We start from the raw sequence: 16,881 nt of genomic DNA on the forward strand, positions 1-16,881 counted from the left end.
AGCAAGAGGATCTGGTCAAGGAGTTATAGAGTAAGACAATCTGAATAGAAGGTGTTTAGGTGTTGTGTTATAGTTAATTATGGGTTCTCGTGGTAGGCCTTGTTCGTTTATCGTTTTTAAGTGAGTTGGTAGTGCATTCCACATCTGCGTACTCATGTAAGAAAAGCTGGTTGCGTGTGTTAGTTTGTATTTTAATCCTTTGCAGCTGGGGAAGTGTAGGTTCAGAAAGGTGCGGGAAGATCGTTTAGCATTTCTTGGTGGCAGGTCCACGAGGTCCATCATGTAGGTCGGGGCATCTCCGTAGATGATTTTATGAATAATCGTGGTACGTTCTTTAAGTGGGAGCCAGTGTAGTTTTTTTCTTAGGGGTTTTGCACTTTTATGACAGCTGAATTAGAACTGCTCTTACTGTAGCTGTTTTGAAAAGTAGCCAGTATTGACTTCTATCAGACTGAAATGATTATACAAACCAATGAGACCTGCTGTGTGCTATGTGGTGCAATGTTTCTATTTCTTGAACTGAGTTAACAGTTTCAAGGTGTGTTAAATACATGATCCTAGGTACAATTCAGTCCTGAAACAATTCAGCAAGGTGTTATAAATCAATGCAATGATACAGACTAGAGTATGTCTGCTGAGTTGGGAGGGACTGTTGTCATATGAGATGAAGATTATAAAATAAGATTTTATGATCTTTACAAATATTATGAATATGTCAGGGCAGAGGAATTGCAGGAGAAAAGATGATAAACATAAAAATCAAAATATCAGTTAAAAGAGCTTGAAAGCTTTTAGGCATGGAGATCAAGCTTACGAATCATGGCTTACTCAAAGTTAAATATAAATTGCTTTGGTTGTACCTCAGAAAGGTGGTATTCAAGTCCATGACCCTTGATTTAAAGAAGTAAATCAGGACTGGCACAGAGTTTAAATGGATGCTCTATGAGAGATTAAGAAAGCTGAGGACTTAATTTAGGAACCTAAAACTGAAACGCCTAACTTTAATCATGATATTATCTAGGATCCAAATGGTGGAATCTTATTGCAAAAACAATTAGAAGCATAATCTCATATCTTCCATTGTGTAAAACTTTAAAAGCTTACCTGTTTAAAAATATTTCTCTATGTAATCGTCAATTTGTAGAATTATTGCAATATATGTATACTGATACGCTCACTGTTTTATTGCAAGCCACATTGAACCAAAGTTTACTTTTTGGATAATGTGGGATATTAAATAAATAAATAGAGAAATAAATAAATAAATAAGTAAGTAAGTAAAATATTGATTTCCCTACAGTTATGTGTCTAATGTATGAGCCTAGTGCTGAAAATAAGTGCTACACACCTGAAGAGCACATGTGAAAACTAGACACCTGCATTAATGTGCTCCTTATAGTAACTGGATGGAATACTAGCATTTACCCACAAAAGTGCCAGAAGGGCATCAAATCGCTATTCTGTATATGTGGGTGTAAGCAATGTACTGTGGGTGAGGTATGGATGGAGCTCCCACTTAAACACATAATTTACAAAATACTAAAGATTATGTGCATCCCTTCTTTATTTACATGCATCTAACTAGAGATTAGTCTAGAAAAGAAAGTAGCTGGTGTAAATGCTCATGTCTAGATTGTTAAAAAAACACATGTAAATTATAGTATCTACAATGTAAACATGTAACTGAGCACACACCCATACTCCATTCTTCTGTACATCCACCATTGCTTTTAGGTGTCATGTTATAGAATAGCGTGTAGCTAGAAAATTGGTATTTACACAACTATGTGCACAGATAGACATATATATACTGTATATATATTACAAGTGTATGTGCACATATATACATGTATGTGCAGGGATTCCGGGCATTTATGTGCATTTATGCATATATATCTGCAGATACATATGTGAATACTGGGATTCTAGGCATTTATGCATGTATGTGCACATATACACATGTATATACTGGGATTCTAGGTATTTCTATGAATTTGTGCATGTATGTTCATAGATACACATGCATATACCAGGATTAAAGGCATTTATATGCATTTATGCTTCTATGTTCACAGATGCACATGTGTGCATTGTAATTCTAGGCATTTATATGTATTTACGCATTTATGTGCATAGATACAGATGTATGCACTGGGATTCTAGGCATTTGTGTGCATTTACACATGTATTTGCATAGGCATTTATGTGCATTTTTTAGGACTTAAATGTTGGCATCTCCTTTGAAGAATTACTCCTTTAGAAGTAAAGAGTCAACAGTGAACAGACTGCACAACTTTAAACAGATAAACTGTCTTTTAAGGCGGGGTGGATTTACAGTGGCACAAGGCATAAAAATGGTTCTGTTAAAAATCCAAGTTATTCCTGTTATTTATGCATTTTTACATAAATGCAAAAATTATCTATTCAGCAGCTAAATTTCACTCCCAAACTGGTAATTTCTAACATAGCCCTTAATCTACCCTGAACCATCCTCATTTTCATAACATACAACATATAAATATAGTCTTTTTATGATTTAAATAGCCAAAATAGAAAATAAAGTGATATCATTTTATTGGATCAAATTGATAGCTTTAGTGATATACTGTTCTGAGTAGAAGAAGGCAGTTTTGGCTTCTGAAATCTAGTTAAAATATGCTTTGTCCAATAATAAACATATCACCTAATGGGGAAGATATCAATGTGGGTTACTGATAAAATTTCATATTTTACCGCTAACTGGTGCTATTTTATTATAGGTCCCATTTTATGTAATGAGGCTGAGTTACAAATAACTGGGGTTAACAGTAAAATAACTGTAGTCCACCTTGATAACCTCTCCCTTAGTGTGAAGTGTTTCAGTCTCTGGTAACCAGAGCTGATGTTGTGATGTCATAATGTATGGAGGAGTGACCTTGTGGTTACTTTGATCCTGGGGAACTGGGTTTGATTTCCAATGTAGCTCCTTTTGACTAGGGCAAGTCACTTAACCCTCCAATGCCCCAGGTACAACTAAATACCTGTATATAATATGTAAACCGCTTTCAATGTAGTTGCAAAACCCACAGAAAGGCAGTATATCAAGTCCCATCCCCACTCTCCCATTTCACCCATGCCTAAGAGCCAACCTCATCAGTGATGTCATAATGGCTTGATTGTTCTGCTATATTTGGCTCACTTTTATTACATATAGCAGTGATTTCTATTTCTAGAGACATTTCTTTTTTTCTTTAATTAATTGGGGAAGTTATCAATGTGGGATACCTATTTTAGCACCATTTTATGCAGAGAGAACTAGAGACTTAGTTTTACTAATAACTGGAGTTAACAGTAAACAGCATGTCTTCCCCTTCTCTAAGTATAGAACAATCAAGTCATTGTGACATCATTGATGATGATGTTGGCTTTTAGCCACTGGTGGAATTAGGCATTATGACATCACAATATCAGCTCTGTTATCAGAGTATACAAAATGGAGGGGGGAGGGGGGAGGACCAGCAGAGCTAGCAGGAGCACACATAGAAGTGCCTTTTGTCTTTTTTGTTTCTTCATTTCTTTTTTCTTTTTTTCTTTCTTCCCTTTTTTTAAACAGCTGCTGGTCCTGGGAAGCAGCAGATGTCAGAAAGTGGAGTCAATTAACATAGTTGGGAACCAGTTGATTCTTTATTGTCCTTCTTAATCATCAACTGTAAATGAAGGAAAACCCGACACAGCCGTGTTTTGGTGTAAATGCCTGCATGAGTGGTAACAAAATGTCTAAAAACAAAACAAAACATATAAATACATAATGAGCCACCCTAACTGTATTATGTAATTGGACACTGTATCACTGTATCTTTTAAACAAATAATAAAACACCAAAAGATTATTGGACATTAAAATTGCTGTATAATTTAGAATTATATAAATACTGCACTAAAGGAATATTATCAAATAGTATAAAAATAAATATATTCTTCCATATAGACGTTCTCCTAAATTATAATCAAGTATTTAAAAAGTCATCAATCCATCATTTTAAATCAAAGAAGTAAAAAGATGGGCATACCTTATATAATATTAAAAGATAAATGAATTAGTAGCTGGTTCTATGTTCTCTTAATCCTTTGGAATCAATGTCAATACAGCATAGTGAGTAAAGACGCTCTTATAACAAAACAGAAAAAAATAGCAAGTCAGACGGAGAATGCTAGTTAATGTTTGTGCCATTGAAAAGACATTACTCAGCTTCTGAATCAATCAACTTAGCAATTTAATGTAATACAAATGTCAGCAATATTACGAACATTATATATATATATATATATATATATATATATATATATATATATATATATATATATATATATATATATATATATATATATATATATATACACACAATTAAATGTGCTCAATATAGTGAAATACATATTTGCTATTACTGAACAATATATGTGTAAGTCAAAGAGTATTTATAAAAACTTCATAGAAATGGGTAGTTACTCTCAATCTAACATCATATAGTAATTGCCAGCAACCATTGTGATAAAGAGGACCAAAGTGCGTCGATCAAACCAAATAATGTACTCAAGCTGTGCTCTGATAATGAAAGAGCTTTTAAAAACCTTCCTGTGAAAAGAATCTTACTTCAAATACTCGTAGACTAGCGCTTCAATTAAAACAATCACCAAAAGCAAATGAAGCATTCCATTTACAAACAGTGCTTAACAGAATCTGCTAAAAATTCAAACAGCATGGCGTAATACATATACAGTAAAAAAAATTATTTGCTACAAAAAACTTCTATATACAATAATAGGCATAACATAGCAACATAGTAAATGACAGCAGATAAAGACCTGAACGGTCCATCCAGTGGGTCCAACAAGATAAACTCGTTTTACATGGTATGTGATACTTTATAACCGAGTTTGATTTGTCCCTGCCTTTCTCAGGGCACAGACCGTAAAAGTCTGCCCAGCACTGTTCCTGTACTAAAAGTTCTGAATGAAGCTAACGACGAAGCCCCTTAAAATTTACACTCCAGCCCATCCATATCTATTCAGTCACGATCAGAATGCAGACCGTAGAAGTCCGCCCAGCATTGGTTTTACTCTCCAATTACTGGCGTTGCTATCCAATCTCCTCTAAGGATTCCTTTATGTTTATCCCACGCATGTTTAAGGAGAATCATACGTATTTTTGCTAAATAAGAATAAATGAAAAAAAGGCACTTTGTCAAATATAGTAACCCTCTATAAATCTAAAAGCAATTTATTCCAAAAAAGGGACATAAACATAACATAATAAAAACAAAAATGAAACATCTTAAAATTTACCAATTAAAATAAAACTATATTAAAAGTGATTAACTGAGAATACATACAGAACAGGCAAAGAACCTTAAACAAATATTATAAAAAGTGACCGTATTCAATTTCTTAATTCAAACCAAGAGATTAAACACTATTTAAATAAAAAAATGACACTACTCATTCTGAAATAATAGCTGATCAATATCCCTTCCTCTCAACCTAGGATGAATACGTTTCAATACAAAAAATCCCAAATCAGATACCAGGTCAAATGTACTAATGGAGCATTCATGTGTTGTCTGTTGATACTAGTTTTATGCTCTATAATCCGAGTCTTTACCATACGCTTGGTTTTACCTACATATAGTAGGTTACAGGGGCACAAGATAACGTGCACTTCTATTGTGTTGCATTTAGTGGTATGTTGCAATTTGAAACACTTCTTACTTTGAGGACCAATAAAGGTAGTATGTGCAATGACTATACAATGGCCGCTGGTGGAGAAAACCTGAGGTTGTGTGTCTGAGGATATTAATGTTGGTACATAAACTGGCTTTTTATTTAAATAATAATAATAATGGGGGTGGCAACAAATATATCACAATCCACAAAAATAGTCCCACCTATCAAAAAAATCTCTAGCTCAGTCTGCAAGTTGACATCCAAAAAAAAATAAAGAAGGTAAAAGCCTCAAAGAGCTCCAAGTCAATCCTGACTTATAGAGCTAGAACAATCAAAACTGATCTGCTCATCATCATAACATTCCTTAGGTTACACTCAACATGTAATTAAACTCTGGAATTTGTTGTCAGAGAATGTGGTAAAGGCGGTTAACTTAGCAGGGATTAAAAAAGGTCTGAACGGCTTCCTAAAGGAAAAATCCATAGACCATTATTAAATTGACTTGGGGAAAATCCACTGCTTATTTCTGGGATAAGCAGCATAAAATGTATTGAACTTTTTCTGGATCTTACCAGGTATTTGTGACCTGGATTGGCCACTGTTGGAAACAGGATGCTGGGCTTGATGGATCTTTGGTCTGTCCCATTGTGGCAATACTTATGTACTTATGTAGGACAAAATAGGTCTGGGGGAAGTTGAGAAGCTGACTTATCTAACAAACCTTAAGCATAAGATAAGTGCATTTGTTTATTTTCACCTTTGAAGTTTATATGGGTGAGAGTGGACAATATTCAAGTGGACATATGTAGTTTGTTATTTTGTCCTAAGGAAGGTTTTTTTTTTTGCCAATGATGATGAGCAGATCAGTTTTGTTTGTTATAGCTCTACAGGTCAGGATTGCCTTGGAGTTCTTTGAGGCTTTTGTCTTCCTTTTTTTTTTTATGTCAACTTGCAGATTGAGCTAGAGATTTTTTGATAGGTGGGACTATTATTGTGGCTTCTTATTTTTTAAAACAATTGTGTTTTTCAAGTATATACCAATGTTTCGATATACTCTTTTTAATATCATTAGAAAGGTATGAATGTCTCAAGCAGCACATCATGCTTGGTTTCTCTTTCTTTTTCCCTTACGACAAGCATTCACGTTCACAATTCTTGCTTAACACCTCTCAGAATGGCTGTGTCCAGTTCTCTTTTATTTACAGTGCGGCTGTGTCAGGTTCTCCATTTACAGTACAGATGTGTTGGGTTCTCCTTCATTTACAGTTGCTGATTAAAAAGGACAATAATGAATCATCTAGGTCCCATCTAGGTTGATTGACTCCACTTTCTGACTTATCTGTGTTTTTTTCCATTTGTGGAAGTTTCTTTCTTCTTTGACTTTTGTTTTGACCTGGAAAGCAGCAGGTCATGTTCGGGGATGGGGAGACTTGGTCTCCCTTTGCCTATGATTTTGGCTACTCAGCAGTGGTTTCAATATCAACCCTTTTGGGAGAAATCTACATATGGTGCCTAAAAAATCAGTGCTGAAATCTGTGCTGACTCACGCGTATTCTATAATCGGTGCCTAGATTTAGGTGCAATAAATAAAATACATTTAGTTGATATATCAAGGCACGTATCCATTTATACCAACAAAAACTTGGCATAAATCCCTGCGTATATAGATTTAGGCACACAGGGCCATATTCTATAACTATGCATGAAAATTTCAGAATGCCAATAAAAAGCCCATTTCCCCCACCCATAACCACAGCTCTCTTTGCCTGCGCACATTAGAAGTTCTGTGCACTTTGTTACGGAATATGCTTAGAATGTTGGGTGAATAAATTCTAATCAGTGCCAATTAGTGCTCACAATTGCATGTTAAGTGCTGTTATCAGCTCTCATTAGCATGTTAAGTTACATGCATTGTTATAGAATCCAAGCTGATTTCAACACAGATCTCTAGGTGCACTATATACAATCTGGAAGTTTATGACTGTCCCACACATACTTGAAATTCTGCCACTATTTTGATTTCCACAAACTCTGCTGAATTAGTTTCATGTGTCTAACAAAAGGCTAGTGAAAAAGTCATTTTCTTGTAATTCTCTTGACGATTCTCATTATTTATTCTTGTAGATGTTATAGGCCTAATTTTATAAGAGGATGGCTATGTAAGAACTCCAAATAGTTGCCTATTTTAAGCCTGTTTTACAAAGGCAACGTATACTTTATAAGATAGACTCACAGAACCAGTCCCAATAGCATGTAAAGCTATGAAAATCAGCCATAAAGTAATTTGGAAATTATTTTGCAAACAGGTTTTTAAAAAATCTCTTGTTATTCTACATGACATAGAGTAGCGCGATGGAGTGGATAAATGGAACCGTGACTGAATTCATTTTCTTGGGATTCACCAATGATCCAGTGCTGCAAATTCTACTCTTCTTCATGCTTCTTCTGGTTTATATCATCACCCTTCTAGGCAACATTTGCATTATTATACTCATTTATATTAACTCTCAGCTTCACACACCTATGTATTTTTTTCTCTGTCACTTATCCTTTATAGATATTTGTTATTCCTCAGTCATTGCTCCTAAAACTCTGGAAAATATCCTTGCAGAACAAAAATCTATTTCATTCATTGGGTGTGCAATACAAATGTACTTTTATGCTGCCTATGCAAATTTAGAGTGTTTAATGTTGGGGGTTATGGCATATGATCGTTACATGGCAATATGCAGCCCATTGCTCTATGCGGTTAATATGAACAAAAGATTCTGTATCCAGTTAGTAGCTGGGGCATACATGGGTGGATTTATTAATTCACTGATACATACAAACATGGCATTTCGCTTAACCTTCTGTGGACCCAATCTAATCAATCATTTCTACTGTGATGTACCACCAGTGATAAAACTCTCCTGCTCCGATACTTCTGTTAATGAGCTTTTGCTTTTCATCATTGTCACATTAAATGGTTCAGTCTCTTTTGTGACTATCATAGTTTCTTACTCTTATATTCTCTCCACCATCATGAGGATTCACTCCACCGCTGGAAAATTGAAAGCCTTCAATACATGTGTCTCTCACTTAACTGCTGTGCTAATACTTTTTGGGACAATTCTTTTCATGTATTTGCGACCCAAGTCCAGTTATTCCAACCATGACAAATTAGCTGGAGTGTTTTACGCAGTGGTGATTCCCATGTTAAACCCTATAATCTACAGCTTGAGGAACAAGGAGGTGAAAGAATCTTTTAATAAAGCAATACATGTCTTTAGAAGGTAATGGTGGGCCAATACAGTAAGACCCAATATTAGGTTGTAGAGATAGAACCTAAAATATTTAGAACTAGAATAAGAACATAAGAAGATAAGAATAGCCTATTGGGTGAAACCAATGGCCCATCTAGTCCAGTATCCTTCTTCCAGCCGTAGCCAATTCAGGTCACAAGTACCTGGCAGAAACCCAGGTAGTAGCAAGATTCCATGTAGAATCCCAAAGAGTAGCAAGATTTCAGAATCATAAAGAACAGCAAGATTCCCAGGGCAATCAGTGGCTTCCTCCAAATCCATCTCAATGGACTCTATGGACTGTTATAGATTTAGTAAATGGTGGTCAAATTTAGGCAGGGAAAAGAAAACACAAACAAAAAACAAAACCTGGAGCTGAACGCTACCCTATAATAGTGCTTTCAGTTGTGCAGAGATCCTTGCCCAGCTTTGGTTGTAAAACTTAGTGTAAATCCTGGCACATAAGTTAGGTGTGGATTCCCTGAATTCTATAATACTGCACGTATGTTTAGTGAACACCCCTCACCCAACCATGCCCCTCCCATAGCCATGCTACCTTTCTGGTTGCATGCTATAAGATTTGCAGGCAGATCTTTATAGAATACTGCTTAGTAAGTTGCAAATGCAAATCCTAATTGGAGGAAAATTGAGTGCAACAATTGGTTGTTAGCCCCCAATTATTACTAGTTATCAGCTCCTTCCTCAAAGTGTGAGCACAACTACATCCCATTCAAAAATGATTTAAATGAAATTACTAATGACATCAACCACAGTCTCCAAATCATGAACTCATGGGCGGATGCATTCCAACTAAAACTTAATGCTGAAAAAAACACAAGCTCTCATCCTCTCATCACAATTCAACCCAAATAAATACACTTCTATAACCACACCAAACCTCACCCTTCCCGTATCGGAAAGCCTGAAAATTCTTGGAGTTACAATTGACCGTAATCTTACATTGGGAAAGTCATGTGAAGAATACCACAAAGAAAATGTTCCATTCAATGTGGAAACTCAAAAGAGAGTAAAACCTTTATTCCCAAGAGATATATTTCGCAGCCTGGTGCAGCCAATGGAGTTGAGTCACTTAGACTATTGCAATGCTCTATACGCTGGCTGTAAAGATCAAGTTATCAAAAGACTTCAGACTTCCCAGAATACTGCAGCCAGACTCATATTTGGTAAAGCAAAATATGAAAGTGCCACACCCCTTAGAGAGAAACTGCACTGGCTCCCAATCAAGGAATGCATTATGTTCAAGATCTGTACCTTGATTCACAAAATCATTCATGGAGATGCTCCAGTCTATATGTCAGACCTCATAGATCTACCACACAGGAACTCCAAAAAATCATCTCGCACATTCCTAAATCTTCACTTCCCAAGCTGCAAAGGACTAAAATATAAACTGACACATGCATCCAGTTTTTCTTATATAGGCATGCAGCTATGGAATGCACTGCCAACTGCTATGAAAAAAATACATGACCTAATCAACTTTTGGAAATCCTTGAAGACCCACTTCTTTAACAGAACATACCATAATGATCCATCATTTGAACGTTAGTAAAGCACCGTCTCATCTGTTATTCTATTAATGTTTTCTCTATACATGTTACTTTATATACTATATTTCCCATGTTTCTTATGTAATTACTAATTGTATGTGTTAATTCAGTCATGGTGATACCATGGCGGAGCAATGTAAGCCACAATGAGCCTGCAAATATGTGGGAAATGCGGGATACAAATGCAATAAATAAATAAATAAATAAATAAATAAACTTGAGCACCATATGTAGAATCTAGGGGCCTGAAATTGAGCCAGTGGTGGGCAGCGTCCACTGATCACATTAAACCTGGATATTCAATACCGGGACATATCCGACTGCCGGCATTGAATATGCAGGGTTTTTTTTGGTTGCTAATAAATTAACTGCTTAAGACGATATTCAGAGTTGATTGGTTAAGTTGTTAGTAGTTAAAGATAGAACTGCTATTTATGCAGTCAGGCTTAAGCACTAAACTTATCCAGTTAAGCGCTGTATATCCATGCCTTGATGAATAAATCATGTGGCATTGCCAGTTTTGTGGTAGACAAACTGAATATTCAGGGAGAGATAAATGGTTATGTCTTGCTAAACATTCATGGTTGGCCTTAAAAAATGTTGTTTAACCAGTCAGCGATTGTTTCTGACTGGTTAAATAGTTCAGAATATGGAGTGGGTGGTGGTGGTGGGGAGTGAGTGTTTATGTATACTTTCAGGCACCCGGTCAAAAGAAACCGGTCAAAAGAAACCAGACAAAAGAAACCAGACAAAAAAAGTTCCCGACATAAAAGTCCCTGACAAAAGGGCCTGATGAAATAGATTTATTTTTGAATGGTACGAATCTGAAGGGTACAAAGAAGTGGGGGAGCCATAAATTACTGAGAAAGTCTACGGCTTGTCACGTGAAAGTCCTGGCACCTGCCTACGGCTTGACTTCACTATCCACACTTGGTATCTCGTGAGAATCATAAATCTGTTTTGTTGTGGGTTTTTTTTGTCATGGTCTGTTTTGGTTTTAGTCTGTTTTGTTGGGGGTTTTTTGTCTGTTTTTTTTTTGTATGGGCTATTATATCGGGGTGTCATACTTTCAATCTTAAAAACTTTGCATCAAATGTTATATGATTTAAATATTTTTCCAATGTGACTGTTTAAAATTATTGGAAAGCTCCCTCCCCAGTTCTGACAAAGAGGATCAATTGTCATCCGCCACTACTGATGCTTGAAATGGTCATAGAACCCCTTTGTAACATTTCATCCAGTTGCTCAGTAGTGGAAGATACTGTAGTGTTCTATTTCATCTTACACTAATATGTGGCTATACTAGATATTTTTTAATCAGTTACAGCCCACGCTACTGATAGAGAATAGAATACCAATGGTCTACAATCTGAAGAATGATGTGAAAAGCATCTCCCAAAAAGTAATAATGGGAGATTTAGGGGAGATAGAACCTGCTTGCAAGAGTAGATTACTGGTAAGAGCATTAAACTGAAACTTGGAAAGTCAGGGCTAGATATTCAAATAGGTTTAAATTTTACCAGTAGGTGCTAAGGGCCAGATTTAGTAAATGGTGCTCAAATGTTGAGCCCGTAAAAATCTGTATTAAACACATTATAGAATAGCACTTAGTGAAGATTCCCACACCCAACTTTGGATGTGAGGACTTATTCCTACTGAAACCTGGTATAAATCCTTCTGCACAAGTTGGAAGTGTAATCCCAATACTCTATAACAATGCACCTAAATGTTTGGAATGCCCCTGATCTGCCTATGCCCCTCCCTTGGCCACACCCCCTATTGGGTTGCAAGTGAGACACTTTAGGCATGCAGTGTTATAGAATAACTTATAGGCAGATCTGCGCGTTAATCCAAATTAGTGCCAATTAACCCCAATAATTGGTTGTTAACGGTTTGCTAACTAATTAGTTTACTGTAGATCTCATACCCATGCCCAAATTTGGGCACCATATATAGAATCCATGGGTATAAACCCTTACCTGTGAATTTTCAGCAGCATTATCCCCCAGATTCTATATAGATTCTATATATGGCAGAGCAGTGTGTATAAATTTGTATGTACAGCAAGTTTATGCATGCTACTAAATTAAGCAACAAGCCAATTAGTCTTTAAAATTGACCAATAATGACCAATTAGTAACACTAATTAGGCATAATTGGAATGCCCACGCATTTCTTTTTAGGCATATTCTAAAAAGCGGTGTGTGTAAATTCCCGCATGTACAACAAAAAAGGGGACATGGTCATTTGAGGATTGTGGGCATGTTGGGGCCATCAATCACATCTACACTCTGGTTATAGAATTTGGGGGAGTGAGCCTAGATTTAGGCGCAGTCATTTATACCAGCTTTTCACTGGTATAAATGGCTGTGCCTAAATCATGCAGCTTATAGAATATCACTAGGTGTGTGAATCAGATGCACCTAGATTTTAGTCGCCATATATAGAATCTGACCCCGTATGGATACTGTCACTGACAGTTCTTAGATACTGTCCCAGCATTATTGGGGTAATTGTATACTGTTATCTTAGCACATATGTGGTAATATATGTGTGTAACATTTTTTTATACAATTAGGTGAGGTGCATTTTTACTGTAGGTGTTACCAGGGGTTTGGTCTGGACAGAGCACTTGCAGAGTTGTGAAATAGGCACAATGATGATAAAATATGCTAATGATGTGTGTAATTGCCTACTTTTTATTTGGAATTTTATTCCTGCTCTTGAACAGCCTAAATGTTTGCAGCTTCAATGTAGGCACCAAAGCTGCTGAATTTGTGCTTTTATTTTATAAAGATAGATAGATACCCATGTGTCTTTATCAAATAGGGCCATATACAGTAGGTGTCTTCTTGCTCTATTAACCTAGGTGCTCTTAGCCTGTATACTGCCAGGATTCCTTGAGTATGGAGTGTGGATATTATTCTTAACTATATGGATAGGGGTGTAACTCATGCCACTATCTATATAGCTAAGGTTTAACTTAGGCCAGCAACAAGGCTGTCCTAAATTAAACCACTTACCTAAAGAGATAGCAGTTGAGTATCTCCACTATTCTTATAGCCTTAACAGTCAGTGCTGTCTACAAAGGTTCAGTACACATAGCAGCTCTCAATATAAGTGGACTATTTAAAAACACGATCAATATTGTAAAGAAACACTGACCACTCGGTTTAAATATTTTCCCACGTGTGTTCAAATCCTGTTGATACAAGGGTTCAAGGGTCACATTTATTTTGATTGATCACCTAAGGCCAAAGACATCAAAGTGACCTACGTAAAGTAAAGTTCCACATATAGCACAGTACATTGCATTTAAAAAATTTTCAATATAAGAAAACATAGCAGCACACATAAAATAAAATAGTGAAAAAACAAATATAGATAAGCAAATACGAGTAGATGCAACCTTAGGCAAATTGTTCTTCCTCCGTTGTTTTAGTAATTTAGGTATGTAAGCCCCAAGGAGCAGAGAAATATCTATTATACCTGAATGTAACTCACCATGAACTAGATCTCATAGGAGCAATTCATGAATTTAACATTCACTTGCAGTTCTATATCACAAACAAAAGACAATATCCAACTGCAAGACAAGCATCAAGCAGAAGGAAAACAAGTTGGATCAACCAATATTATTAAGAACATAAGTACAAAAAGCTGGTTCCAAATTGCATTTTTGTCCAGGCACTCTTAACATTTGTCCATTAGCTCAACACCTTTTGGAATGCAAATATTTGCAGGAGGACAATTAGAAAAATTAAAACAATTTAGTCAACATATGCATTCATCTAAAAGTCCAACAAAACAAAACAAAAAGGCAGGAGGGGTCAAGATGTTGTCAAGAACAGATGCATGAATAAATCAGCTCATGAGTGTATTGGCAGAGTCAATATTGTCTGCCTTCCCTTGCTTGTTATGATGTGGGAAAGCAAAAGGAGCTTCACAGACCCACCTGCCAATCCCTATAGCCTCTAGACGTTTGGTCCAGCCCACCATTCCAGGAGCTGTTTCTAGACATGTTGCAATATTGATGCCTGCTTCAGGAGGAAAGCTGAATGATTTGGCCAACCTCAGTGTGGACCGGGCTTGGCTGAGCCTGGAACAGAGGCTGGCTCTCCCACAACCCAGATACAATATAAATCTGATTGGCAGAGTGATCACCACTTTGAATGAAATGAATTTGTCAGCTTTTTTTTAATTCCCTGGAGGTTATTACAGATAGAACAACCCTCCTTGTAACTTTTGTACTGGAATATGATAGAGATTTTATTTTGTGTTCTTAATTCTGACATTTGTAGTTAGTTTATAGTTTATTGTTACTTGCTATATCACTATGACTAAGCAGAGCAGAGTTGTGTAAATAATACAAAATTCAGAAAAGGAAAGGAATTCCAATTAAAATAGGAAAGTAATATTATCACACAAAGAGATTAAAAAGAACTAAGGAAAGGACAAAGAGGAATGAGAGATAAATGCTGGAGGGAAATGGGTTGGCTGGTGGCTCTTATCAGTTTGTTACTGCAAAAGCCTGTTAGAAAAGCCATATCTTTAGGTCAGTTTTAAAATTTCAAAAACACAGGTTGCTATGAAGAAGGAGATTGTTCCAACCATAGGGTGAAAGAAAGAAAAAGGCGCTATGTCTAGATGACTGAAGATGAGCAGTTCTTAAATTCTACAAAACATATGTTTCTTGTTATTTTCCAAGAGTCACAGATATGTAGGAGGGACTTCTTGTTTTTTTAAATCAAGGGTTCTGGCTCTTAGTTCCACTTTTATTTTGAAGTTTCCTGTTATATTTAATTTCTTGGTAAAAAAAAGTTCTGTTCTTTGAGCTGAAGTAACTGAGGGGACCTTTTACAAAGGTGTGTAAGGGCTTACGCGTGTGCAGTGTGCGTCAAATTGGCATTACCGCCTGGCTAGCACATACACCTGTAGGTAATTCTGAGTTTGGCATGCACAAAAACACATGGCAGAAAATAATTTTTATTTTCTACCACAGGGTCATTTCCGGCAATAATCAGTAGTTGGCTCGCGCTGGATGGTTATCAGGTGGGTAACGCGTGAGCACTTACTGCTAAGTCAATGGGTGACATTAAGTCTCAGGTTGTAAATAGACCTGTGCTGGTTTTCACTTTGCCACATGTCCATTTCCCAGCCCCCAACCCCCCCTTTTTTTCAGACACAATGGAGAAATGGTCCAGCGTGCGTCCAATATACGCGCCCACACTACTGCAGGCTAATTTGTGGCATGCCTTTGTAAAAGGGCCCCGGACTGAATTCAGTCTGGCTAAGGAAGATGCTAGAGTCATTGTTAGTCCTGAAGAACCTCCCATGGGTTAACAAGCTCTGGCACTTTTTGTTGAAGCTGATACTCTTAATTTTTCTGATTCTATAACCCCTTTATATTGTGTGTTGAATAAGGGTATTATATGTATCTTTTGATGAACATTTTCCAATTTTCTTATTTGTTTTCTGAATCTGTATTCAAGTTATATTTTTTGAGACTTGATTTGTATGTTAAAATTCTAGATAAAATACAAAACAAAACAAAAATAAAACAAAAAGATCAGACATCCAATATACGTGGGGAAAGAAATGCAAATAAAAATAGAAAAATGACAAATTTCATATTACCGTATAAATTCTACCAATTCACTAATGGTAAGATGTTTAACCCAAAGATAAAAGGCATTGATAAAAGTAAGGTTTAAAATAAAAATATGACTGTTGACTAACCAGGATGGAAACACAAAATCACTCCAAATAATGAATGTTAGCTTTTACAAGAATAATTTACTATTGATCTTTTTGTTTTGTTTTATTTGTCTTTTAGGTGGATGTATATATTTTCTGACTTGTTATAATTTTTGTAATTGCCCTCATGAACAACAGTTAAGAAGGGCTGGACACATAAGCTATTGCAAACTACCGTTTTAAACCCACATTCTTAATAACATTGTTTGAAACAGCTGTATTTCCTGCTGCTTTTCTTCTTTTTCCTGTTTTATACCCAGTGGCGTAGGAAGGGGGGAGGCGGTGGGGCGGTCCGCCCCGGGTGCACGCGCTGGGGGGGGGGGGGGGTGTCGGCTGGCTGGTTCCCTGCTCTTTCTGCCCCAGAACAGGTTACTTCCTGTTCCGTTTCTGCCCCGGAACAGGTTACTTCCTGTTCCGGGGCAGAGAAAGCAGGGAAGCAGCAGAGCCGACGCAGCTCCCAGGGACGTGCACTGGGGGCGGATCGGCTCTCCCGCCTGCCCCCCGCTGAAAGGTAGGGTGCGTTTTGGGGGGGCGCTCTGGAGGGGGGGGGCGCTGTGCCCTGCCCCGGGG

The 16,881-nt window shown here is 36.7% G+C and overlaps 1 protein-coding gene across 1 annotated transcript; it reads left to right on the top strand.

The window, feature by feature from the left end:
* Positions 1–8,051: 8,051 nt before the first annotated feature.
* On the top strand, positions 8,052–8,978 carry LOC115461025 (olfactory receptor 1009-like). Its single transcript, XM_030190547.1, has one exon. It carries the CDS (start codon positions 8,052–8,054, stop codon positions 8,976–8,978), a length of 927 nt encoding a protein of 308 aa, XP_030046407.1.
* The last annotated feature ends 7,903 nt before the right edge of the window (positions 8,979–16,881 follow it).

This window comes from Microcaecilia unicolor, chromosome 1, assembly GCF_901765095.1.
Source record: "Microcaecilia unicolor chromosome 1, aMicUni1.1, whole genome shotgun sequence".
Classification (NCBI taxonomy): domain Eukaryota; kingdom Metazoa; phylum Chordata; class Amphibia; order Gymnophiona; family Siphonopidae; genus Microcaecilia; species Microcaecilia unicolor.